Source organism: Pezoporus wallicus, unplaced genomic scaffold (assembly GCF_028554395.1).
Source record: "Pezoporus wallicus isolate ANWC-B61680 ecotype Strahan unplaced genomic scaffold, APGP_CSIRO_Pwel_v1 contig_787, whole genome shotgun sequence".
NCBI lineage: Eukaryota > Metazoa > Chordata > Aves > Psittaciformes > Psittacidae > Pezoporus > Pezoporus wallicus.
This window is the reverse complement of record NW_026641881.1, coordinates 1-26,088: the sequence shown is the minus strand read 5'-3', so window position 1 is coordinate 26,088 and position 26,088 is coordinate 1. Positions and strand designations below refer to the sequence as shown.

The following is a 26,088-nucleotide window of genomic DNA, read 5'->3' as shown; positions in this document are numbered from 1 at the left end:
GCTAGGTCTAACAGATATCTGCTGACTTTGGTCTGGCTCAGGTAACCACAAAATCTGCTGATTTTGGTCACAACAGGGTTGCACAACTTGCTATTCCTAGACCCACACTTTGGTCAAACGCCAAGAACCCTCAGACCATATTTCTGATCACAGATCAGATTTGACCAGAATATAAATGGGGTCCTGCCAAAGGGCAAGAGCTTGGGTCAGTCCTCCTCAGAGGAGCAGGTCTGCAACCAAGGACTCTTGAGTTGGGATACTGTCCGAGGTAATTCCTCGAGGCCAGGAGCCCTCATCGGGACTGGGAAACCATTTTGGGTTGCCTCTGAAATTTAAGCTTAAGTTGGTTGTGTAGTATTTGATTCTGCCTGGTATCTAGAAACTGTACTTTTCTGACGTTATCAGAGTATTAAATGATTTTTTATTAAATAGATTTCCTCTGGGGCTTGTAACCTACCTAAGTCAGTTTTGTGGGCCTTTGCAATAGCGATTAAATAGCATGCTAAACTCTGAGATCTTGACTAAGTGATATAAAAGTCTGATTGTGCATATATATGTATGCCTATAGACAAAAATTTTTAACTGAATCTGGGACTAGGAGTAGATACAGTAACACCTAAACTCCCCTCTGAGAAGGAGTTTAGAAAGCAAGGGGGTCCTCTCTGAATCTCATGACTCAACTGGAGGGTCTACCTGACACTTCTATCTAACCTTGTCCTCTATGCAGTAAAAAAAAAAAAAAGTGAACGTTGCCAACAAATCACATTAAGCCACTGCCACATTTACCACTGAATTTTGTTGTATCCATTTATTGTTGCTTCTGTCTCACAAGCAAAGTGCCTGACTCCTCTGCCACATGCAATCACAATGTTCCCGTTTGGTTAGTGCACATCTTTTTCAGAAGATGAGCAAGCTGACTGAAAAATAAGTAGACATGTACGTGTACACCAAGTGAGTGGCCCAACAGCCCCAAGCACAGAGTGCAAAGACTGAGGCCTGTTAAGTTAGGCTCTTAGTAATATGGATTCAAGCAAGCCTCCAAGGAATTTCTTCATAGCCCTTTTCATCTAGGTTGCCAGAAGAATACATTAGGAATACAATTTTCCTCCTAGAATGCGTTGGGTTTTTTTTTGTTTGATCCATCAAAAAAAGATGGATCTGTCAAGACAGTAAAATGCAAGTTCTGTCCCAAAAATCTGCACTACTAACACTGGATTGGGAAGCCTCTGGAAGAACATGCTAATGGTGCCTTCAGTCTCCCTGTGGTTGTAGCTACTTCTTGGAAGCTGGTAGATTTACGCATGAGAAATAAACTTCAGAGTGAATGAAAAGCTATACAATAACACTGAACTTGGAAACATGTGAAACGGTAAGCGAGTTTATGTGGATTTTTTTTGTTGTTTTCTTTTGCATTCTCAGACTTCTTGAGAATCAGAAAAAGGTTCTTCCCCACTTTAGCTCTCCCAGCAACATAAACACAGACTCCTTTCTTCAAGACTCACTACTTTATTTAGGAGCTATTATGAGCATAAGCAATCTTATTTAAGAAAGATCAGAGTAAGGACAGGTACAGTATGCCAGAGAAACAGGTAAAAAAGATATATGCCCATGGCTTTTGAATCCACTACTTGTTTTGCTCTGCCTGGCATCAAACTTAATTGGCAATTAGAGCTTTCATGAGCTCTCAGAGGCAGCTGAGTTTGCCAAGGAAGTCAAAAATAAACCCTGTGAGAAATCCTGGAAGTTCTTAGGATTCCAGTTAGTTATCAGGCTTTAAAGGTGGACAGAATCTTCCGTTTCTGCTGGGGTCAGGAGTATGAAAGCTTCCTTTGAAGGGTGACATCTAACTCAATGACCATAGCACTGACCTGGCAAAGGACTACCTTTCTTAAAGCAGAAGCTTCACTCTGATATGAAACCTTAAACTGAATCCTAACCATTACCCATCCACCTCACTACCCTTTAAAGCAAGATTTATCAGCCAAATTAGCCAGTTAATTCCAGGGTCCCTATTGCTAACACATCAGACTTTGGGTTTCTGTGATGCTGAAATTTAGTGATAAACGTTCTAAACCAGGCTTTGTCAAGATACTACATCAAGACCTTTAAATTCTAAATCCTAAGTCTCCATCACCAAAAATTGCATTATCTTGTCTCTCTAGAACGAAAGATGCCTACTTTTTAAGCTCTTAGAACCTCTGCTGTACTAACAATACAGCCAGAGACAAAGACCATCTTCCAGAAATGTAGTAGGTCCTTTCCCAAAACACATAAAACACATGTTCAGCAAGGCCAATATGGAATCAGAAAAGGGCACCTGACCATCAGGAATGTCATCTGACTGGCTCACAGTGCCAACCCATGTCTCAGCCAGAATTATGCCAGATGACTGCTACCCTTTTATGTCACAGATAGCTTTATTAGCTCAAATGCTAAACAAGTAAGTGATTGGGAAAAGAAAAGGGGGGGGGGGGGGGGGGGTGTCAGTAAAGAAGTAAATTTTTCTCTGAGTAAAAGATGCGATGTGAAGACAGTGAATCTTCACATCACAGTGAAGATGCGAAAATAAAAAGAAATAAAAATATTTCTATTGCAAATAAAAGAATATTTGCAATACATTTTTGAAACACGGAATGTGTTGCAAATGCACCTTGATGTCTAATCTCAAAGGAATAAACACCTCACACTAATGCATGCGGAAATTGTTTACTACTGTTCAAAGCCGCGATTTTATTTATTCCATCTTGCAAAAGAGATGTAAGCAACTTCATCAGATCCATTCATTTAATATTTATACACATGATGATTCAAAAGACAATCCCATGACTATGTAGTGCTTCAACTGTACAGATCAAAAATATGCTCAATTTGCTCATTTTCTTCAAAAGCCAGGTGTACACTTAGCCTGTAAATAGCTGGGAAAAGGGGAAGATACCCCTACCCCTTTGTTTTGAAGAGGCACTGGTGGATTACTGGGGTCATGCCACACATATTTCCTGAATTTGGCATACTCATGCTAGAATAGCAGTGTTAGCTACAGAGATGAAGACAGAAGCAATGATACTACAGCTTACCCTTTCCACTGCTGGAGCTTAGTAAAATATATCCCTTTATATTTCAGTCCCAATTCCATACCAGAAGCAATGGTCTCACAGCTGCCACAGAGTTCTCACAGCAAACCAGCTGCCTACCAGCATCAGTTCAGTTGCTGCAAACCACCAACTCAGACACATGCTGAATCTCTCATTATAGCAGGTTTCTTCTGGTCTCTGCAGTAGACAGTGTTCGGCAAATGCTCCAGAAGAACACAACTTCCGGCACTTAAGAGTTCTGCAGCTGCTGATCACTCTTGATCCAGAGCTCAGGCTCCTCTAAATATGTAACTGACCTTTGCATGTGCAGTTTTCAGTGAAAAGTCAACTAGGAGCTCACAGGCTTCCTCTTCCTCATTTTCACCCATGCATTACTGGCACATATAAGATTCCTTCCACACTGAACAATCCATTGCCTTATGTGTATGACCCACTGCCCACCATGCTTCTTTAATAAAATGGCCTTGAAACTGTGACCTGTTATAGAATCATATTAAGATCATCAAGTTCCAACCCCCCTGCCAGGATGCCAGGATGCCTGCCAGGATGTGGGAAGGGATGCCTCACACTAGGCATGTCACCCAAGGCTCTGTCCAACCTGGCCTTGAACACTGCCAGGGATGGAGCATTTACCACGTCTTTGGGTAACCTGTTCCAATGCCTCACTACTCTCACAGTAAAGAACTTCTTCCTTATATCTAACCTGAATCTCCCCTGTTTTAGTTTAAACCCACCCTATTACTACAGTTCCTGCTGAAGAGTCCCTCTCCAGCATCCTTGTAGGCCTCCCTTCAGATAATGGAAGGCTGCTGTAAAGTCTCCATGCAGCCTTCTCTTTGAAAGGCTGAACAGGCCCAACTTTTTCAGCCTGTCTTCATATAGGAGGTGCTCCAGCCCTTGACTATCCTCAATGATAAAAAAAATAAAAAATGGCCTTTATAAAAATTATATGGCCTTTACAAAACCCAATTAAATTGAGAATTAAAGTTAAAATCTTCACTTTGCACTGCAAAACTCTCTCCAAAGACTGCACTGGAATGCTCGTGTGTGTTTTCAATTTAATTAGATGAATGAGGATATGCTGCATTAGCTAAGCCATATTTTACAGCATTGCTTTGCTAGCTGGCATAGCCTAAGTGTTATGAATGACTCTTCCCAGGACAGATTTCAGTTACATAGAGTTTTACAGAGTCAACACACTAGTTCTGAACAGAAAGGGCCTCTAACATGTCAGCATTATCTTCAACTGCTGATAATTCAGTTATCAAAATTCATTACCTGAATCTCATTTTAAGCAAAAACTGGCCAATTTCATTTTTCACTTGGTACCTGTCACTGTATGCAAAAGTAGGTTTCTCCACACCCCAGGCATCTGCCAGTACTGATGAGGCCATAACCAACTTAACCTACTCAACACATTCAGACATCTTCAGCTAGTTTGATTAGGAAAATATGAAAGCATTGAACAATTTTTAGGTGACACATCATGCTCATGTAAGAACTAAGATATTTTTTTTTTTCAGTCATCTGGGTCCAATTAGGTTTCTTTAACCAATTCTTACAGTCTCAGGATGAAGCTTACTAATACTTATTTTTTATATTGTAATGAGTTAACTGAAGTTTTTCTGGAAGAACTGGGAAAAAAATCCCAAAACCAACACAAAACCGAAAAAGTCTCTTTTTTAAAGAACAGAAGGATCCCTGGAAAATACTAGCACAAGATTTTTGGTAGCTCCTACACATTCATGTGATAAGTGCAGACAACATTTCTCAAAGTCAAGTTGAGCTAATTTCTATCAACATAACTTGTATTTACAATCCTTCACCTTGATTTTAGCAAGGCTTCTGTCTTCTCTCTGTTTACAAATAATGGAAAAAAAAATGAGATGAAATTGGGTGGGTATGCATTTCTAAGCAAGAACCACTCAGACTGTCCATGATCCAACTGGCAAACTGGAAATGTGCATCAAATAGGAGACCCAAAGGAGGCTGGCCTATATCTAGAATGTCAAAAGCAAGCACTTCCATTCAGTCATTAATGAAAATATTAAAAAACATGGGTGATACCAAGCTGAGGAGCCCTTGAAGCATACTGGGGAACATAATGGGAATTCAACTTAGGAAAGCTTGGGAAAAGCAGATGCAATTTAAAAGACAAGAAGCAATCATGTTTAAAACTTCTGCATTTATTTAACTATGCAAATGGAGAACATAAACAACTACCATTGCTTTGTGGTACTGTGGGAAGTATCCAAACGATATAACAGGATAGAATGTTGTTGTGTCTGTTAATGTACTCAATATAAATAGGAATACTGTGTTAAGAACTGGTTTTCACTGTCCCACTTAAACCTCAGCTGTGGCCTGCATCCTTCCAGACTTTCATGCTTCCAGAAAGATACAGGCAATTTGGATCCGAGGAGAAGCAACAAATCTAATTTAGGAAAACAGAATGTTCAAGGAAAGGATAAAGAACTGTATTTGTCTCAATGTGATAAAACTGAAGGGGCCAGTATCAGTTCTCAAATATAATGAAGATACCCAAAGGCAGATAAAAGTTTACTCCTCTTCACATAAACCGCCAAGAGTAGTTTAGCTTGTGAACATGTCCTCCAACAGCAAGCCTTTAAGGTGCCTAGAAAGGCTGTTGGAAAAGTTATGAATGATGAGGGTGCAACAAATGCTGTATTTAGGTGGAGCACTGAACTAGATCACCTCTCATGCTCATGATCTTCCCAGCTATACTGGTATTTACCCAATATAACCAAAATCCGACCCTAAAATTAACTCCCTCTATAGCACAGAAGGAGTAATTTCCAGAAAACAAAAGAACATCCACTTTTTCTAAATGCTAAGCCCCCCCCCTTTTTCCCATTTGGAGACTTTAAACATTTGAACAGCTGACAGCTCCACTGTAATAATATGAGAATTGGTACAGAAACTGAATATGGATTATTTCCAAGAGATTCACTGGAGTAAAGCAGTACTGTTCTGCTGTACTGAGCTTAATGAGTTGGAGATTAAAACTAACATTAGAATCCACAATTAGCAATCTGCAAATTTACAACTTTTCTGTGTAAGTTTGGGGCCATAAGGCTTATGGCAAAAGATTTTGCTAATAATCCCTGGTGTCTTAGCTAAGTAACACAGCTGATAAATAAAAGCAGACTCACCTTCCGCAATTCAATTGTAACTTCATTTCTGTGTCTTCTCATAGTCTGTAAATAAAAAATAAAAATTACTTGTATGTAATGAAAGTACTATTTTGTTTTGGAATCAGTTGTTTCTAGGTCAAAAGTGCAGTTATTCATCAAAAGATAAGAAAAGATAAGGAAAACTGTGCATAATTTATAACTCAATCTTTCCTGGCTAGATGCACAAGTTGGGTTTTTGTAGGTTGGTTGTTTTTTGTCGGTTTGGTTGTTGTTTTGGTTTTTTTTTTTTGAAGACTGTCTATTTTACAAAAAGCTTTGTTATAACCACAGTAAGTATCCCAAAGGCAGAAAACATTGACTTCCACATGGAGTTTCACCGGAATGACTCTCCAGCTGTTGATACGTGCACATCAAAAGAAGCAGTAAATAGAGGTTAGATAGTCTCATATTCACATATGATCATATTCATAACCTAAACATATAACCTATGCCAGTTATCTGGCCAAAATCAACCACGAGTGACAGAAGATGACTGAGCTGAATGCAAACAAGATCAGGCTTGTGGCAAAAGGAAACAGAGTAGTAGAGTGGCACCGAGTCTATTTAGGACCTACAGCCTGAACATTGTAAAGGAAAATCAGCCCATAAACACCTCAGCTCCTTAAAGATACAGGGCACTCAGGACACATTCCCTACAATGCTGCTATGCCTCTTAGTTAAGAGAGGTTTCAAGGTTTAACACAGAACAATTTTAGCCTACTGAAGGCAATCTTCCTTGGTTCATTTTACAGTCAGTGGAAAAGACATGCACCATCAGAATGCAATTCAGAGGAAATCAGGACTGGATGACCACTGGCAGCCTAGAAAGGTCACCCACACCAACTAAAATTAGCCTTTTAAAATACTTTCTATGTCCTATCCTTGCTACCAACCTATCATGTTCCTTCTGAGTTCGGGCAAATAACATCCCTGAGCTAAAAAGTATCAGTGAAGACCAGCGGTACACAGAAAACACCAGCACTCCCCATAAGCCATCAAAGGAAATACTGAACATGCTGAAGCTCAAACACAGGTAAATGAAATGAGCAGACTTCACACCATGAATCTATAGAGAGGGCACAGTTCCAGTGCTTAGAACATTACCTTAGCTTCACTGTTCTCAACCAGTTTGCTTAGCAGTATTTATTTAATTACCTTAGGTTGATTTGAGAGTAAGGAAGGCTTGGTTCACCATCCACTGCTTGATTAACCAATTCACTCAAGTAAGCAGAGACACAAATATCCTCCTTTTATTTCTACGAGCACGAGATACTCTACCTTAAACAAAGCAAGTCCTCATCACAGCAAGAGGACACTAGCACCACAGCATCTACCAGAACTACACTTCTTCCCCCAGTTCCATTATTTTGCTAAATCATTTGGTTCTTGTGTCCTTCTGAGCCTGCTGCAAAAGCTCAGTATGACAGGACTGGATTGCTGGGGAATGGGAAGGCACTGGGTAGGCAGGGAATGAACAGATGAAGAACCTGAGCAGACACTGCAACTAACAAGACCAGTCATTCAAGCTTTCCATTCTATTAGAATTTAATATTTTAATAATCTTAACAGTGTCAAATTTAAGGGCACTAAATATGCCCTTAAATAGGCTAAAAATGTTTTTCAATACTTCCTCCCTATAATAACTGCATTTCAATGGAAGAAAGACAAGGCTGCCTTACATTTCTGCTGTAATACCTCCTTTTCTTGATCATTCTGAATGGGCTAGACACTGATGTTCTTTACAGGACCTTCCACTAGTAACACCACCCCCTTAAATTTAATCTTTTATCCTACTTATCTTTAATCCTACTTATCTTAAACTTTAAGAGGTACTCCATTGCGTTACAAAGCAGTTAACCCAAGTGTCCATTAGCGTTTTCTCCTTAACATCCAGTATAGTACATGCCAGATTTGGCATCCCAGTGACTTAATTGATGCAAAGCATAACTTACTTTTAAATTTACTCTCTAGTTACAATATACCCCTATGTTTTTTCATTTATTGATGTGATGGGACTCTAGGATATTTTCTGTTGAGCAGAAACATCACACTGTATGTGGAGCTTCTTGGGGGTCAACCATAACATTCGCCACCTAGTATTCTTCTGGAAGCAAGGCAGATTAAAGTATGACCATATTTTGTGTTCAACAGTTCAAAAGTTTAGTATTTTTGGCTTAGGAAAAAAACAAATACAGTTCAGTCCCAGGCAAGACATTACTATTCTTTTCATCAATTCACTCTAAAACCTTCTCTAACAATGCTTTGACTAAAGACAGTTACTCAGAGACATCCATCTATAAGGGGTCTACTGGGAAGACTAAGCTTCTTTCTTAAGGCTAACAATTCATTCAGGTTTTCAACTAGGAGTTTATCTTTGTTTCATACTTCCATTATTTCAGCCCCACTGAACCTACCCTATTACAGTTCTGTCTCAATATTTTTTTTACTAGTTTTTCTGCTTTTATCAAGCTGATCTTCAAAATACGACTACTCCATTATGGTTTTACATTTGATGTATAAGAACCTTCCCCTCCTTTAGAGAGCTACCACTCTTTGGAGGTTGTCAAAAAAGGTTGTCAACTACATGGACATTTTTGCTGACTTGTAGCAAACATTTTCTGAACTTTAATACTCTTAAGGCATCCTCCGTACTACCTGGGGTTTACCCTTTCAGCTGTTCTTTTAGATTTTCTTTTAAACTTAATATATGTAGTTTCTCTTTCAAGACAACTGTGGTACATTTTCTTTTTCCTTCCTCCTTCAAAAGGCAGAATAGGCAGTACTCACCACTAAGTCCAGAGCTGCTTCTCCATTCACAGACCAAGTAGATTGACAACTAGGGATATCATTTAGCCTTCACAGAACTGATGAGTGTTATCTGGCCACCACTGAACTAAGGGCTCAGAGTCTTGCAGAGTCTCCTGCTGACACAGCATCTTTAAAAATTCAGCCTATGCTGGTGTCACCAGGATCATCCAAGAATCAGTAATAGTTAGAACTAGAATCTTCCTACAAGTATATGGGACTGAAGTTCCCAAAAGAGCCTATGGTGCATTCTGGCAGTTAAACTTGGTTGCCATGGTCTCATAACGACCAGTGCTCTTAGCTAGACGTATGCTAACGTTATTTCTAACCTGACACTTTATGCCCCCAATATGAGAGGATACATTTACAGCTTATGTTTCAGATGAAACATTTTAGAAATATAGCAGATTATCAGTGCCTTCCTAAAGCTTCAGAAGCAGTAAACATATTATAAGCCAAAAGCATTTAAAAGAAGCAGTTTATGTATCACTACAAGCCTTCCTTTAAGGAAACATTGTAAGCAGAATACCACGCTTCTAAACTACCTGTAAGCCCCAGCCTGCAGGGAATCAATAGGCATTTACAAGAGATTTATACAATAGTAGAAAGGTTGAACATTTTTCCCAGTTAATATAGGTCAGCTAAAACAGAGAGAAAAGACAAAATTTTTCTGCAATTTAACCCCACAGATTCATTACCAGCTTTCAAGCTGGGAGGACAACCACCTGCTAAAGTCTGCATCCGCAACAACAGTTGAAGCCTGGTGAGATGTTACCAATGGATCTAGTACACTGTTTTACACCTACAGCATTTGACTGGTCACTTCTTATCTTAATGTACTCAAGCTTAAGTAACTTCATAACATACTGAAACAGCTCATCTCAAAACCACCCCTAACACAAATTTGAACTGTTTCACTGAATTAAAAAAAAAAAAAAATCATTCCCAATCTCTGAAAAGGAAAACTCGGCATAGGCAAAATCCTATAAATGATGGCAACTTATTTCTGCAGAACCTGAACTGTGAGGCTTCTCATAAACATAAAGGTAGGAAGTAAAAAAGAGTAACAGTCAGCATGTACTATTATGACACAAGAACACAGAACACTTACGAAGTTCTGCTACAACACTACATCTCAATTGTTACACAATACTCCAGTCGAACTCAGGTTCCCAAGGCTTTTGTAACAAGGCATTTCTTCTCCCTCATTCACCATCTCTGAAGAACAATTACTTAACAGTGTGTTTGACAGGCTGTGCATAACCACAGTAATGCACCACATACATTAAGTTGTTACAATTTAAAAGTAGATGTTCAGAAGTATGTCTAAGTTCAAGTTCCTCAGCATTTCGTTATTTTAGAAAATAAACCAGGAAAGAAACCCAAAAGATCTACGAGATGCTGTTAAATAAACTAGTGTTCTCACTTCTACCCTGAATTTCTGAATCCTTTTCCAAAGCCAGTTACAAAGTGTTACATGCCAAGAACCTCTCCCTAACACCCTTCACTTGAAAGAAAAATACTCCCAAGTTCCCTCAAAGTTAAACACCAAAATTAATTTCAAATGCCAATAAAGAAGATCATCACACACATTAGGGCTGTCATGCTACCAGCACCAAAGGAACCTTCTTTCCTGGTGATACACACAAATGTAAACACGCAAATGCTAATTTTACAGAAGACGGTATTTAAGAGACACCAGACCTTGAAAACAAAGCAAAGCCCCAAGTTAATGCCCAAAGTAAGGCTTCAAAAATGCCACAGTCCCTAAAAATGCATTTGACACATGCAATGGACAGATGCAACATGGAATACAGCCATCCTCATCAGATCAGTGTTTCTGGCACTTCTGGCACCTCTCTTTCAACAAGAAGTTGACAAGAAACTTAAAGATAAGTTCAGAGCCACCTGTGGAAAGGGAAATGCTTTCCTGATTTCTCAGTTCGTATTTGGTATATGACAAAGCACAAAAATGTACACAAACCTCTTGATATCAAACAGCAAAGGCTAAAGATAACCCCGTGAAATTCTTAATTATCAGCATAACAGTAGCCACCAGCTACTTAAAGAACTATTTTAAGTGACTTGACATTTGGGACCCTCTGGCTCAACCACACATACTTCACAAGAACCATTTGTGAAATCCTGTACAAAGGCACACAAAATGCTCGCTACATGTTAAAGAGCGAGTATCACTGCTTTAACACTACCACCTGATGTCTTAAGACAGCCCATGTGCACCTTCCTGGCAAACAAACAACAACAAAAGATTACCTTGAAGTTTTGAATAGCACTGAGATTCTAAGGAGAGAGTTAAGCCTAGCAAGTTTCTCTGGCTCTTGAGCCTTTAACATAAGAAGACCCATTTAACTGCATAATACATTAAACTACCTGAAAAGGCAACTCATATAGCTTCTGTAAAAGAAAAATAAATAAATAAATTTCAAAGAATCCCAAACCCAATCATATCTAATGTACATAAGAACAAGACAACACTTTCCAAAATCCTCTGTAACAAATACAGAATATAGTGTTTTTTTGCCGGGATGAAGAAAACCAAACCAAACCAACCAACCAAACCCATCAAAACCTTACCAAAGTTTATACAAGACTACAACAAGAAAATTCAGGCTAACTGAAAAGGACAAAACCAAATCTGAAACAAAGTGTTCAAAATAGTCCTTCTGTCTACGAAAGAAAGATCTAAACATTGGTACCACCTGATGCAAATCAGATCTCATTCACAATGAAATAGCAGAACTAGTCTTAAGGTTTCTATTAATTTGAAATTTTTACTCCGTATCTAAAAATCAATCTTAATGGATTATAAGCAATTTAAACTCCCTTAAGTGTATCACTTTCAGAGGCAAGAAATTCTGGATACTTGATAAGATTACTTCATTCCCAGTTACAGTACAAATCAGAAACCACAAACTATCTAAATGTGTGAATGATACAACTAGTGAGAAGCTCAAGTTATTCCATTCAATTTGTTATGCTAGGATAAAATCTTCTTAAATGAAATTAAAAACTAAGTTTCACGTACAAGGTGTTTAATAATGTACATTCTCTGTACAGAAAAAAATAGTCAAATATTGCAAGAGTAAGTGGTATTAATCTTAACCATTTTTAGCTATAGCAACCCTGTCAGAGGGAAGATTAAAGCATAATCATCATTTAACAACTAAAATTCCATTTATTCTAACAACAGGATCTGGATCTCAGTGTGGTGCTCACCCAGACTAGCCACCTCATTAAGTGCGATACCTGAAGAGTGTCATCTCCTAATCAACACATTTACACCACTTCCACTGCAACAGGAGCAAGTCCAGAAAACATCACAGATAGAGAAGCAGGAAACAGATGTGTTTATGCCAGCCAGCATATCGACACTGCCAGCATGGCTGGCCTGCCAGCTGCTCCAAAAGCAGCTAGCTGGCTGCCCCTGCTCTCCTGCAGCCAACCAGCATCCATCAGTCTCCAGCTAGCCCACTGAAGTGGAGAAGCCAGGCTCACCTCGACAAGATGAACACCACACACCAATGCCAGTTTTGGCTATTCTGTGGATATAAAAAGATACATTTTCAGGAACTTTAGTATGATGTGCATTTAGTTGCTTTTGAAAATCCAGCTATTAAAGGAAAAGACAGAACAAGTTCACTGATTCTAACTTCTCTGCATCTACAAAACTTTATTAATAACTGTCATTTAAATTCTTTATTTCTGCCCTTGTGTCTCAACACTACAGGAACCAGTCTGAGAAAACCAGAAGACATATGCTTACAGGAAAAGAGCTACCCTGAATACATAGCTGGTATAGCAAAGTAGTTTGATTAAACATAAAGAGTACCTGAAGAGCTTTGGCATTTGCAATCCAATTCCAGACTATTTCCACCTGCCTAACTGAAAGAAAAAAAAAATCTGGCCCAGTTCCAACAGCTGGACTGGATTTAAATAATACTTCCTCTCTTGTATATGAACATACTCAAGAGTACAGTTTAAATAATTTACAACATAGGCATAGGTATAGTACAGTGAAAGAAGAAGGTGCTTGCACTGGTGAAGTAAATGCTTCTCTTCCTTAGAAACCACTTTACTGGGCTTTTTTCCTTATTCTTTCTCTGACAACTTTTAAAAAACATGAAACACTGCAATGCACAGGAAAACGCTGAAGCCTCGGGAACTGGGCTGGTTGTGGGCAGAAAAAGTACTTGTTTGTATACAATAATAGAGATTATTAAGGTCATCAGCTGCCCATCTTTGGTTGACATTCAAAGTTGAATATTCCATATTTGCACAGGAATATAATTTGTTAGTATATATAAAGTTGAAGCTTAGGCTGATAATATTGTTCTACTTGTTCTGGTACAGCTGGCCTCAGCCAAAACCTACAAGAGACAAAGGGACACTGACAGAAGGTTATACTGATGTTCTACCTGTTCACACTTTCAAAGCGCATACAGCTTACTCCAAGAATTGCAAGCAAATCACAATACAGGAAGGAAAAATTCTGGGACTACTGAACTGAAATTCTGGGACAGCATCACAATGGTCTGAATGCAATGACTTAATCACAACTGAAAGAACAAAACCAAACAACACTGTACACTGATCCCCTCTATTTCTTTTGGGCATGCAAAAAAGATTTTACATCCAGGTGAAACCAATTTAGCCAAAATTAACCTTTCTTGCTAGGTTTATTCCTTTAGTTACACCATGGATTATTACCCAGCCTTCCCCCTCGCATCCCCATTTATGGTCTAGGCAGACTCTTCTTCCCCACACCGAATTTTAAGCTTTACCCAATTCCAAAACTTTATTCCCAACAAAGCTCCAAACTGTCTAGGAAAAACTGATTTCCCCATCCCCAGTCGTATAGACTACAAAGTTAGAACAACTTCACCTCCAGCTTTGTTATCAAAGTTCCATATTAAATGATGCTGACCCAGTTGGAAATGCAGGCAGAGGGCATGAATTCCACAGTACAAGCAACAGATCTACCAAAGCATCCCAATACGCTGACAATATGCCTGTACCCTGACCTAAAACTCCAAGGGAGTTTTACTCTGTTTGATTAATATTTGACCTGAAACGTATTTGCTCCTCTTTTAGGGAAATATTCTATTATTTTGCAGAAAGTATCAGAACTTGGTCCAGACTCTTTGTGTGCTGCAGAACATCAATACTATAAAGTTCCTTTCTGGCTTTATGTAGGAGCAGAGCACAGTATTTACGCTACTATATTTTACTGCCATAATCTGTCTGGGACTCATGTTCCTCAGGGTTAATAAAGGCCACTGAAAGAAAACTTTAGTAGAGCTGCCACACCATTTTATTTTTCTTTAACCCCCAGTTTGGGGCCCCTAAAATGAATACCAGCTGCTTTTTGTTAGCCAGTCTGTGGCAAGATAATTCAACTATCTGAACCTGGCTACTCTCAGCAAACTGGATGCATGAGACTGCATCCAGGAACTCCCTTAGTTTGCGATGGGTAATGACTCGCTGAAGGCAGACATGCATGCCAATGTGGAAAGCCACAAGCCTCCAACCACTGTTGCTCATGGTGCTGACTCACCTGAAAGTTCTATGGAAGCACACAAAGCTGCCCATCCACATTATATACTTCTACTGCTCCATAAGATCTTGGCAGAAAAGCAATTGCTAAGTTTTTTTTCTTAGCAGCTGTTCCATAATCATATACTTCGAGGTCTCAATATCCACTCTGCATTTGTTTTTGTTTAACCTGCAGACTGAGCTACCACCAGCAAGGGAACAAGATGTGATCACTCATGTTTTAATTTCCATATACCAATTACCCAGTTTACAAGTACAGACATATCAAACAACCCTCAGGAGACTGGACCTGAAGCAATTTAGCTGGCTGCATTCAACACAAATTGAACCAATACTGAAGGACACAAAGCAGTCCAGAATACAATCAACATGTTATCTGCCGATTTAAAACAATATAAAAGAGCTGGAATTCTCTTCCTATATTAAAACTCAAATGGGGGAAGGAAGGAAGGCAGAATCTAGTAGATTTCCAATTACTGCTCTTGCATTAAGGACTCTATACCTTGTCAAAAGTTTTACAGCATTTCTATTCAGATGTAGATCTTAACACTGTTAATCACACCTTTACTGACATCAGACCAAAGACCATAATGCAGTCACATGGGCTCCACTTGAAGTCAAACTTAAGTTCCCAGGTAATCCCACAGCACCCCAAGCTAACTCATCACAGTGCAACAGTTGGTCTGTGCAGACCAACAGGCAGGCAACAATGATCACCAACTAAAGTACTCTTTTTGTCCTATGGTCCTAACACAGCAAGGAACCTGCCCATGTAGTATTCCAAAGAGTAGTGGCAATGCAGCTACTGCTACCCCAGTCTGACAAGGGCCCACCTTGAACTTAATGGTGGAGTGTGATCATTTATGCTACAGACCAAAAGAAGCTACTGGTCTGAAGGATACCTGTATCAAGTCTGTCTTCTTTCCCCGCACTTTTTGAAAACAGAAGGGCATACTGAATTTTACAATGATGCCAGCTCTGCCTTACCTGAATAGTGCGATATGCCAAATAAGCACCAAAACCACTGGATAACCAAGACAGCCTAATTACAAGTGATTCCTATTCACACTTTTTAAGTTAGAAGATTAAGGCTTCTTGACACACTCTAAACACATATAAGGATTTGAAATTTGGTTTAGTTTTATGTTACAGTAATCTGCTTTTGCCAGTACATAAATTTCTATTCAGATGTGTGAACACTAAAAAGATACTTGTTATTTTCCTGTATGTCATGCGCAGTGCAGCGGATGATTTAGAATCTCCTAGAAATAAAAGTTTATCCTTTGTTTGAGGGACAACAAGCAAATCACCTATGTGACTGCTTGATCTCTTCCGACACAACTCTGTCCTCTCCTAGAATTTCTAAGCATCCCTCCCATTCCCTTACCCAGCAGGGCAAGTACACCGACCTATCTAGAGAAGCAGAACAGAACAGTTGGATTGCTATTGCAAAAGAGCAGGAGTCCCATTCCTATTCTATAGCCTAGAAGACCCCAATTCAGAGGTATAGGTTCAGGTTTTTTTTCTAATAGATGTACCAGAAAGCAAATCCACCACCTTTAATGCTACCTGGAGGCCTGGGAAGAATACAGGGACACTGTCTGGGAAGCTAGGGATCAGGTCAGGAAAGCTAAAGCCCAGTTAGAATTGAGTCTGGACAGGGAGATCATCAATAACAGGAAGGACTTATATAGGTATGTTGCAAAGAAAGACAGACAGATAATATGGGCTCTTCCCAGAAGGAAATGGGAGAACTGGCTACCCCATACATGAAGAAGGTGGAGGTTCTCAATGACTTCTTTGCCTCAGTCTTCACTGGCAAATGCTATGACCACGCCACCCAAGTCCTGGAAGGCAAATATGCAGGGACTGAGAATGAAGACCTCAGGCCCACTGTAGAAGAGGATCAGGTTTGAGATCATCTTAGGAGCCTGAATGTGCACAAATGTATGGGACCTGATGAAACCCACCTGTGGTCCTGAAGGAGCCGGCAAAAGAAGTATTGTCTACACTTGCGTATCAAATTCAGAGGTATAAGTTCAGATTTTTTCTAATAGATGTTACCAGAAAACAAATCCACCACTTTTAATGTCATACTTCACAGCCAAAATACTGTCTTCACTTCGTACAAGACATGAAATCAGAAAACAGAACAAAATGAAGATGACTGCTCACGGTAACTCAGTGCATACATCAGACTAAAATTTTGATCTCTGGATCAGCATAAAGACTTGTGTCCTCTTTTTTTTTTTTTGTTAATGTAAAAGCTTTTATAGATTGTAGATAACAACTTTCAAGAATCTACTTACAAAATGAAGTGTTTGGTCAGAAAGGCCTCAGACTTCTGGGGCAAATGCCACACAAGACCAGACATTCTTCAGTTTGCTGAATATTTATACTAGTTTCCCCTAGGAAGAAAAAAAAAAACCCAAAAAACAAAACCCAAGAAAACCTACTAGGCTAAACAGTAGCCAGATACCTTCTTGTGAAATCTATGTTTGAACAAAGACACTCCCTTTCCAAATACTTAAACAGTCTTCAACTGTCATATCAAAGTCTCAGACATTCTACGATTCCAAGATGTATTGTTATAACCATCTCCCTGTGAAGTGAGGAAAAAAAATCCCATTGCAATTTGCATACATTCACAGGGTGGCATGAAAAAACCACCCCAACAAATCAAGTCCCTAGAGAGCTAGTCTGTGTTCAACCACAGCAAGTTTTTTTTGTATAGTATTACATGGCCCAAATGAAATCAGATTTTTTCTGGTTTTTGAAAAATATAATCAAAAGGCAAAAAAAAAGATTAAACATGCGCTAGCTGCCTAATTAAACCTATGAAGAGATCATTCTGCTTAAGATGCAAGAGAAAACAATAAACCCAGCTGACAACCCAGGAAGAAGATGGAACATCAGGAATTAGAAAATACACTCCAGCAACATCCCACAGTATTTTATGAACCCAGTCATGTTAGCAACCTTCCTGATTTAATCATTCCAGTATCATGAATTTTAGATTCCTCTACCTCACTTTCATAATGTGACATAAGCCTTAATTCCATGTTTCTGTCGTTTGAACATTTTCGGTATCATACATCTCTCCTTGAGGATACCTTCAGTTTCTCAGAATTCCTATTTATGCATCCTTTCATAAGAATGGTATCAGCTAGTCCTAAGAAGTTGCTTAGACTACAAAAAGTGGTCTGATTTTAATAAACAAGGACCAGTACAAAACTCCTTCGAACCTCACAGCTACAGGGTCCACCAAAATACAGATTACTCTGAGTACAGAAATAAAGTGAGCCATACCCCTATCATCAATGCGCATGGCAAGAGGGTACTGCCAGACTTTCAACTGCTAAAAGACACCCTCACATTGACTGCATGTGTCAGAGCTCCTTAAACACCTCTTCTTGTCTGGAATGTTGCTCTTCACTGCTGTTTGTTCAGTATTATGAACATTACCTGCTACAAGCCTACGCTCTTCTTGCATTCCTGATGAACGAACAGCAGTAAACAGGATCCTGCTGACTCCTAGCAGGGCTCTCTCATTTCAAGATTCTTTCTTGGTGTGGAAACACTTCTTTATCTGGCTGCAAGTCAGATTTTTGGTGCAGAGAAATCACTACCACTGACTTTGCATCTAACATTTGTGGGCATGAAAAGAAGCAAGACCCTGATGTGAAAAAGCTGCATGCAAAGACCGTATCTGCTGGTTAGGGTGACCTCTGCTTACCTGAGAGGGACACACAATGTCTCTCTGCATAATTTCAACTTTGACTTACAATGCAGTTGACTAAGAAAAAGGACTGGGATGTTCTGAGAACTGCACCTGGCCAGGAATCCCTTACTACATCTCTGAAAGCCTGGCCACAAGTCACCCTAGCACCCTGTCTGACTGCCTTCCAACCACTTTCTCCTCATGCAGACAAGCTTTGACTATGTTCCACACCAGCGAGTTCACAATGGGGTTTGAGCACACATTAAAATACATCGCCATCAAGGCTAACAAGTCAAACTATGAGGAAGCCACTCCTCCAGTTCTGCTAATCACCTATCACCACCTCCATCACAACATCCATCTGCTAATAAATCTGACAAAACCAAGGTTAAAAATGCACCAGAGATCCTCAGCTGGTCAGACATGGCAGAATATGAGGGAAATGAATCATTCAATAAGTGTTTGAATGTGGAAGATACGAATTTTGTCTCCTGTTCCACAGCCATTCATACAATATATATTCCTATTTTTAGTTGCTGTACTTACTAAACACACAAAAAAACAAGTTTAAAACTGACTGTAACATTTGCTTAACCTGAGAAAGGAGAAAAGTGTCAGCTGGCCCATAAGAAATGATATAGAGCTTCCCCAGCAGATTTAATTGTGTCAATCTGACTGGGAAGGGATAACAATCCAGCAGTTAAGTATCACTGGATAAGGTATACCTTCTCTCCTTCACATTGACCTCTTTGAGCCGCCACTAGTCTTCTCCAGATCTGAAGGGCTGGCTCAGCAAGCTAAGGGAGTAGTAAAATAAAGAAGTAAATAGCTTTGCAACTAGTTCAGTCTAAGGCACAGACAGTTTGGATGCAGGACTAATTTTTTGGAAGAAACAAGCTCTTCTGACTACCCATGTCAAATGTTATGAAGTGGAATGCAAAGCTCACAGCTTCTACTATTACAGAAGTAATCAGAAATATAAATTCAGTATCAAAGTTTCACAGTGCTGGGTATTTTGATAGACAATTGACAGACTATTCTTGGAAAATCTATGCATTTTACATTTCTCTTTCATTTCAAGTCAGTTCACTCATAATTTGTCTTTACTCCTTGATGACACACCCCACCAGCTTCAACCAGTTCATTGCTTCTTCTAGCCTAATCTTATAAATTAGATGCCTAATTTCACTTCCAATCCCACAATAAATACAAACCTGATCACTCATAGCTGGTATAGCCTCCTAATCACTGTCTTTTCAGATAACACAGTTTTAGGGAACAGAATGTCCTGCTTAGATTTGTGCTGGAACTGCACAAATATTAGGAAAGCCTCAAAAAACTTATGTAAAAATAGTTAAAGAGCTCTTAAAGCTAGTATGCTAATGCTACAACTTAGACCAGACTTCAACAATTTGTGAGTTCAAAAATCAATTGTTTAATAGAAGAAGCTTTAGCGATACCAATCTCTAAAGTAGTGTAAGAACCAGTAACTCTTAGTTACTTGTAGTGTTGGAGATACACAAGAACGAAGGAAAACAAATCCTGTAATTACAGGGAGATTAGCAAAGGCTTGGTATATCACAAAAACAAACAGCAATAATTTGGCCTCAGTACAGCAAGCACAGATCCCAATCAGCTTATGAAGATTATGTTTATCATGAGATGTCATCTCCAAATTGTTTTCTCCACAGGTATTGCCAAAACGAACAATAACCTCTTAAGGTGTGTGTGTCTTTAAGCATTTTAAAATGCAATGCATTCAACTGATTTTGAACCTGACAGGGAAAATCTAAGACAGTATATCTAAATGGATATACTGGCAAGAGTCACAAACATTTCACAGCATGTTTACTTGCAAACTAAACTTTGGAGCATTCTGCAGCAATAGTAACAGAGGCGGCTTCCCACATTACCTTCTTCTTCCTACCCATGTAATTCTTTCCAAAGTACAAACATATACACCTGTATTCTCCCAAGAGTATATATACTGGCTTTAAAGGGTAATAAAGCTGCAGGAGTCAGAGCTTAGAAACAATGCATGAGAGTACTGGATCATATATTAAATCCAGTTCTCAACAGGAACCTACCTGACACCCGTGTTTTCACTTAACCTACTGAGATTCAGGAAGCCAGTGAGGCTATTGAGACAGCAGGTCCACAGGACCTTAAACGAACCTAAATCAGCTGTTGCAGCCCTACTGCCTCCCAGGCATCCTTTTGTGGGTATACATTCCTGTGCCAGCAAAGTGAAAGGCAGAAAGCTGATCAATCTGCAAAACTCAGCTCCTGAAAGAAACTGGATTTTTCCAAAGTAGCTGGGAGTAACAGGCTTTCTGGGACTGCTACAAGCTTTATTTGTTTCAGGTAATGTCTGAAGGGAAGTACAGGAAGGCAGCAAACAGACTTGTCAGTGCACCTAAAAGAATCAAGAAATGAGCTGGTAGCAGCATGTCTGCTCATTTGTTAGCACTGTGCAGCTATTGTACCTCCACTGCAATAAGCTTTTGACACGTGACAGGAACATGGGTTTAAGTCAGCCTATACCTTTCTTAGATGCCCAGAGACTGTACAGATTTGATCTCCACAGAATATTCCTCAGCTTGCAAAAAAATTCGTAGCAGCATGACAAAAAAAAATGTGAGTAAATTCAAGCAACCTCAAGAATCAGATCCACATTGTTAGCAAAGAAGCAACAGTAATTACACTGAACCTGACATAACGGATGATGGAGATCTGGGATAAGCTCAGGTTCCTCCTGTGCCTCTGCTGCAGTTGGGGTCCTGAAGGCACAGAATAAAAATAATCCTTGAAAGTTCCTGGACCCACAGGCGATACAGAGCAAAAGGTGATAGAATTGCCCCAAAAGAAACTGTAAACTCAGGAAAAGACATCAGTGGCCAAGACCTCTGAAGCTTAAAATCAAATAGAGCAGGAGTAGGTGAAGGATGACAGAGTGGTCATGTCTCCTTTTGGTAAATAGCCTCCAACAAATTTAGGAGGTTAATCCTATGGTCTAAGCAACGCAGTTCAAGGATTTGTGTTCTTCTGACTTGTGATTAGGGTATGACAAGTAAACAAAAAACTGAAATTTTAATCCCAGTCATTAATCCCAGTTTTGACAAACAGTTATAACACACTAACTCCTCACTAGTTTGATGGTGAGGTTTTTGTTTCAGTATTCTTTTTCTAAATGAATGCACATGGAGCTCTACTTTTGATCCAGTAAGCATTTTGCTAATTACATGACCACAGTCACACTGTACCACACCACCCCCCCACCCCTCCAAGTAAAGCATGCAGACAGCACTACAAATCACAGCATCTCCATTCATCAAGAATTTTCCCTCAGTTTTAGAGAGGGATGCTAACTAATTACAAAAATAAATAGGCTGAATTGTCTGATCTGTCACTTTAAACATCAGACCAGTGAGTTAACATATGGGTACCTGCTACTGTAATAAAAAACAGGTAACACTTCTAGTCCAGGAAGTTACAGGAGTCGAAACGTTTAAGGGTGTTACTAGGCTGAAGAACTGCAAACAGAAAAAATCAGAAGGTTCAAATTAGGTTTTCTAAAAGCTAGGCTATCTTAGATGTCAAGATAAACAAACAGACGGAGTAGTTACAAGGGGCATAACAAATTGACTGCACCTATTTAATCTTGTCCTATAAAGCTTTAATTGTATTGGAATAATCAGTACCATACATTTAGAAGAAACCCACAGAGACTTACGAAGACTGCATGCCTATGAGGAACACTGGAAAGCCTTCTCTTCAATATATGGGAGGAACTAAAAAGCCTTTTCACACCCCTGGAGAATAGAAAATTGAGAAGGTTGTGAGGAGAAACTGTTCTGGCAGTTGTTTGTCCAGATGAAGCCACTAGTGTCTTGGCTCCTTATCGCTCAGCTCTGCAGGTTCAGGTTAGCTCTGTCTGCTGCTAATCACATGTCAGTACCTATAAAAATAGAAGAGTCTCACTAATAAAAGCAAGAGTAAAAACTCACATTAAGGGATTAACAATTAGCTTCTGGCATTTGATTTTGCTATCATCCCTTTTGGGGGCTAAATACTTTATGAAGTATTAATATGTCAAAAATCAGAATTCCAGTTCTATATCCCCAACACTGCCTCCTTAACAGAGGAAGCCAACAAAAAACCAAGAAAATTCTACCCAAATCTGAAACTAGGAAACGTAGGGTGAGGCTATGCAGGTCAAGGATTCAGAAGCTTTCACTTCTGCTCTACAGACCCATTTTTTTGCTCTTAGAAAAAGCACAGCGAGAAGCTGCATGTGGCACTGAGGTCTGTCTTAACATAAATCTAAAGTACTTACTCACCTTTCGCTTCCCTTAAAGTTGCACTAACCAAAAGCAAAGATAATTATATGGCCCAGCAAACCCAGTAATAAAATATGAGTTAACTACAAATTAAAGGAGCAAGTATTTTGGTCTGCCAGAAGAGTATGCACCCAGAGGGGATCAATAATAACTCACCAGTATTTATTAGAAGCCAAAGCAAGATTACTAAAGAATGTATTCAAGCCTAATGTCTTCAAAGGCAGTGACTGTTTCCAGGCAGAAGGTGACTCAAATGCCACTGTTTTCAAACTTACGGCTTCAATATTCTGGACTTTCCAAAGAATATAATCTAGATTTCAGACCATGATTTATTGCTCCATCTTACCAACCATTTGTTTCTCTTTGGTGGAATTTGACAAAATGTGTAGATGCAGATCAATGCCAATGATGGCACTGATGATGCCTCCTGGTTTCCAAAGTTAGGTACAGAAAATTGGAGGCAGGATCTTTACAGAAAACTCCTTATGATAGCACAGAGACCAAACCAAGTGTATGTTATTGCTCACAGTTGGGAATTACATATAATATTTGATTTAGAAAAGAAACATTTTGTGGAGAACCGATAACCTCCACTAAACAAACTGTCCAATCAGCAGGTCAGTCTGTGTACCACTATCTCAAAGAGAGGCACAGTAAGTAATGCATCTATAGCATTGCTATGCCCTTCCGTTCTCCACCACAGAATCACACTGGTTTGGACTGGAAGGAACCTTAAAGATCATATGGTTCCAACCTCCCTGCCATGGGCAGGGACACCTTCCACCAGACCAGACTGCTCAAAGCCATGTCCAACCTGGCCTTGAACATTGCTAAGAAGGGGCAGACACAGCTTCTCTGAGGAACCTGCTCCAGTGCCTCAACACCCTCACAGTGAAGAATTTCTTCCTAATATCTAATCTAAATCTAACCTCTTTCAGTTACCTTACATTGTTTTACTTCTAGAGACTAGCTACAGTTTACTTAGAAGGGTACTTCTAAAACAAACTTTTAAAGAAATACCATGATCAGAAGAGTCAAAAACATGTAAGAGAAAAATTCAAATATTTGATATGAATAGTTTTAAAAGATGCTGACACATTTCAAATACTTTACAATCCTTTTAATGAATCTACATTTCATTACAGGATGTTTCCATAGGTGTCCAACTTCAATATATTTCTGTGTTTCATCTCTTTGCTGCTCACAAAAGAAAGATGCTTCTTAGATTTTAACCATTTTCAAAAGCAAGGGTGAAAGCTTTAACCACATTAACATGCTGGAACTACCTACCTACCAGTTTTAGGCTCAGCCACAAAAGGAAGTCAGTCAGCACACTGGAAGAAAACCCCAGAGGACACAGTCCTCTGTAACAGCAAATACCCTATTCCAAAATAATTGCTCCTCCTCAGGAGGAAATGAGAGCTAAGCTACCTTAGCTGGTCTTGTATAACTAATTTCGGTCCAGCTTAGGTAGTCAATTTCCTTCTTCCCTGCCTCCAGAGAGGCGGATATTTAATTCCCCTAGTCTCGGGCATGCTATAATATAAGCAAGTATGGATGACAGATCGGTTCGCACTAGGCAAGAACATACCTAACCTTTCCCTGTTTAGAGCTCTGATGGATTCAGGCCAATGACTGAGAAAGCAGCAACAAAGCTAGTAACCAATACAGGGAGATGAGACAAGGACAAAATGAATGAGGAACAGCAGGAAGAGTCTCACTGGATGAGAAGGGGAGAAAGAGACCCGCCACGCCTCCTCCTTACCCTGAAAAGCAACTGCTAAACAGAAGGATGGGTAATTTTTAGTTCCTTTCTAACATTTACTAATGTTAGCCCGAAGTGTTGAAGTTGCCATACTCTTTACATACAATATTTTCTGTGAGAAAGATTAACTGTCACCAAGTTAAGCAAGATAAAGGTTATTTTACGCTGTGAATGTCATCTTAAAGACACTGCTGCTGCTAAGCCTGACCTGCATAAAATTGTCCCCACCCAAACAATAGCAGTAGAGGTGTGAATTCTGCTATATTACAAAACATACTTTCAAAGGACTAAAATTCCGGTCCTGCTGATTACAGAAGTGAATTTAAGTGATAAGATCAACAGAAGCATGGAAAACACCCTGGGGTGAAGTCAAACTAATCCAACACGTATTTAGGTTTTCAGTCTAGCAAATCCTAATCCGATTCCAATCCTAGTCTGATTTCAGAACAACTCCCTCCTCCTTTTTTTTCCTCTTACAGAAACCTAAACATAAGATTTGGGATTTCCTCCCTTTTCAATTGCGACTAGAACTGAAGATGTCCCCGCGAATGACACACAGATTCAGAAGACCTTTGGAATACCTCCAGGGAATAAGCTTCTAACCACTTAGCATCTCTCAAATTTGAAGGAGTAACCTACTACCCTATTAGCCTTAGTAAGCACCGCACTCCTTCCCGATTTAGATGGAGATACCCAGCACACCATCACTGATGTGCCTACCAGCATTTAAAAAACAGAGAGGAGGAAAAAAAAAGAAGGGTTGATCTAAGGCAGTGCAGGAAGCAGAATGGGCCAGCCCAGTGCACTCTGTGAAGGCCGATCGGAGAGCGAGAGCGGCTCCCACCACCAGCACAGGCCCCCGTCCGCGGCAGCAGCTCAGCGAGGCACGGCCGGGCGGTCAGGGAAGCCCCTCGCCCCGGCGGAAGCGCTGTTACCGCCCAGAGGGACTGGCACAAAAGGCAGCCGGCACCATTGTCCTCCCCATCCGAGCCCCGATCCCGCCGAGCACCGGGAAGGGGGCGGAAGGACGGCAGGGAAGGAAGGCGGCAGCCGGGAGCTGGGGGGTGCTCACGGGGGTGCATCCCGCCGGCCCGGCCCAGGCACGGCGGCCGGCGAGAGGCCCACCGGCCCCCCCCGCATCCCGGCGAGCCGTGGAGGGGGCGCGGCGAGGCCTGCACGCCGCTCGCCGGGACCGCGCTCGGCCCGGCAGCGCCAACCCTTCCCCCCGCCACCGCCTCCTCCACCCCCCGCCGGCCGCGCCCGCATGACGGAGGGAAAAAAAAAAAAAGAAAAAAAGGGGAAAAAAATCCCCGCGGCGGCTCCCCCTCCGCCGCCGGCCCCGGCGGCCGCTCCCCGCCTTCCCGCCGCCCGCCGGCGGCGACCTGAGCGCTGCCAGGCCCCGGCCCCGGCCCCGGCCCCTCCTCCCGCGCTCGCCGGAGGCGGAGGCCGGGACCAGCCGGGTCCCCGCCGGCCCCGCACCTACCTCCACGTCGCGGCCCTTGTTCTTGAAGCTCTTGATGCGGTGGTTCTCCAGGCCGGCGGCAGCGGCGGCGGCGTTCTCGGCCATGGCGGCGGCAGCAGCTCCCGGCGACGGCTC

At 40.6% G+C, this 26,088-nt stretch overlaps 1 protein-coding gene across 2 annotated transcripts in view; it reads right to left on the bottom strand.

Annotated features, from left to right (window-relative positions):
* The window catches only part of KPNA3 (karyopherin subunit alpha 3), a 53,393-nt gene extending 27,311 nt beyond the window's left edge, over positions 1-26,082 (bottom strand). For both annotated transcript variants that reach the window (XM_057425658.1, XM_057425660.1), the window contains exons 1-2: positions 25,975-26,082; positions 6,266-6,310 (exon numbers count right to left, since the gene is read on the bottom strand). In XM_057425658.1, the coding sequence (XP_057281641.1) occupies positions 6,266-6,310; positions 25,975-26,058 (129 nt within the window). In that variant the 5' untranslated portion in view covers positions 26,059-26,082. The remainder of the gene's footprint in view (positions 1-6,265; positions 6,311-25,974) is intronic.
* Positions 26,083-26,088: the final 6 nt, after the last annotated feature.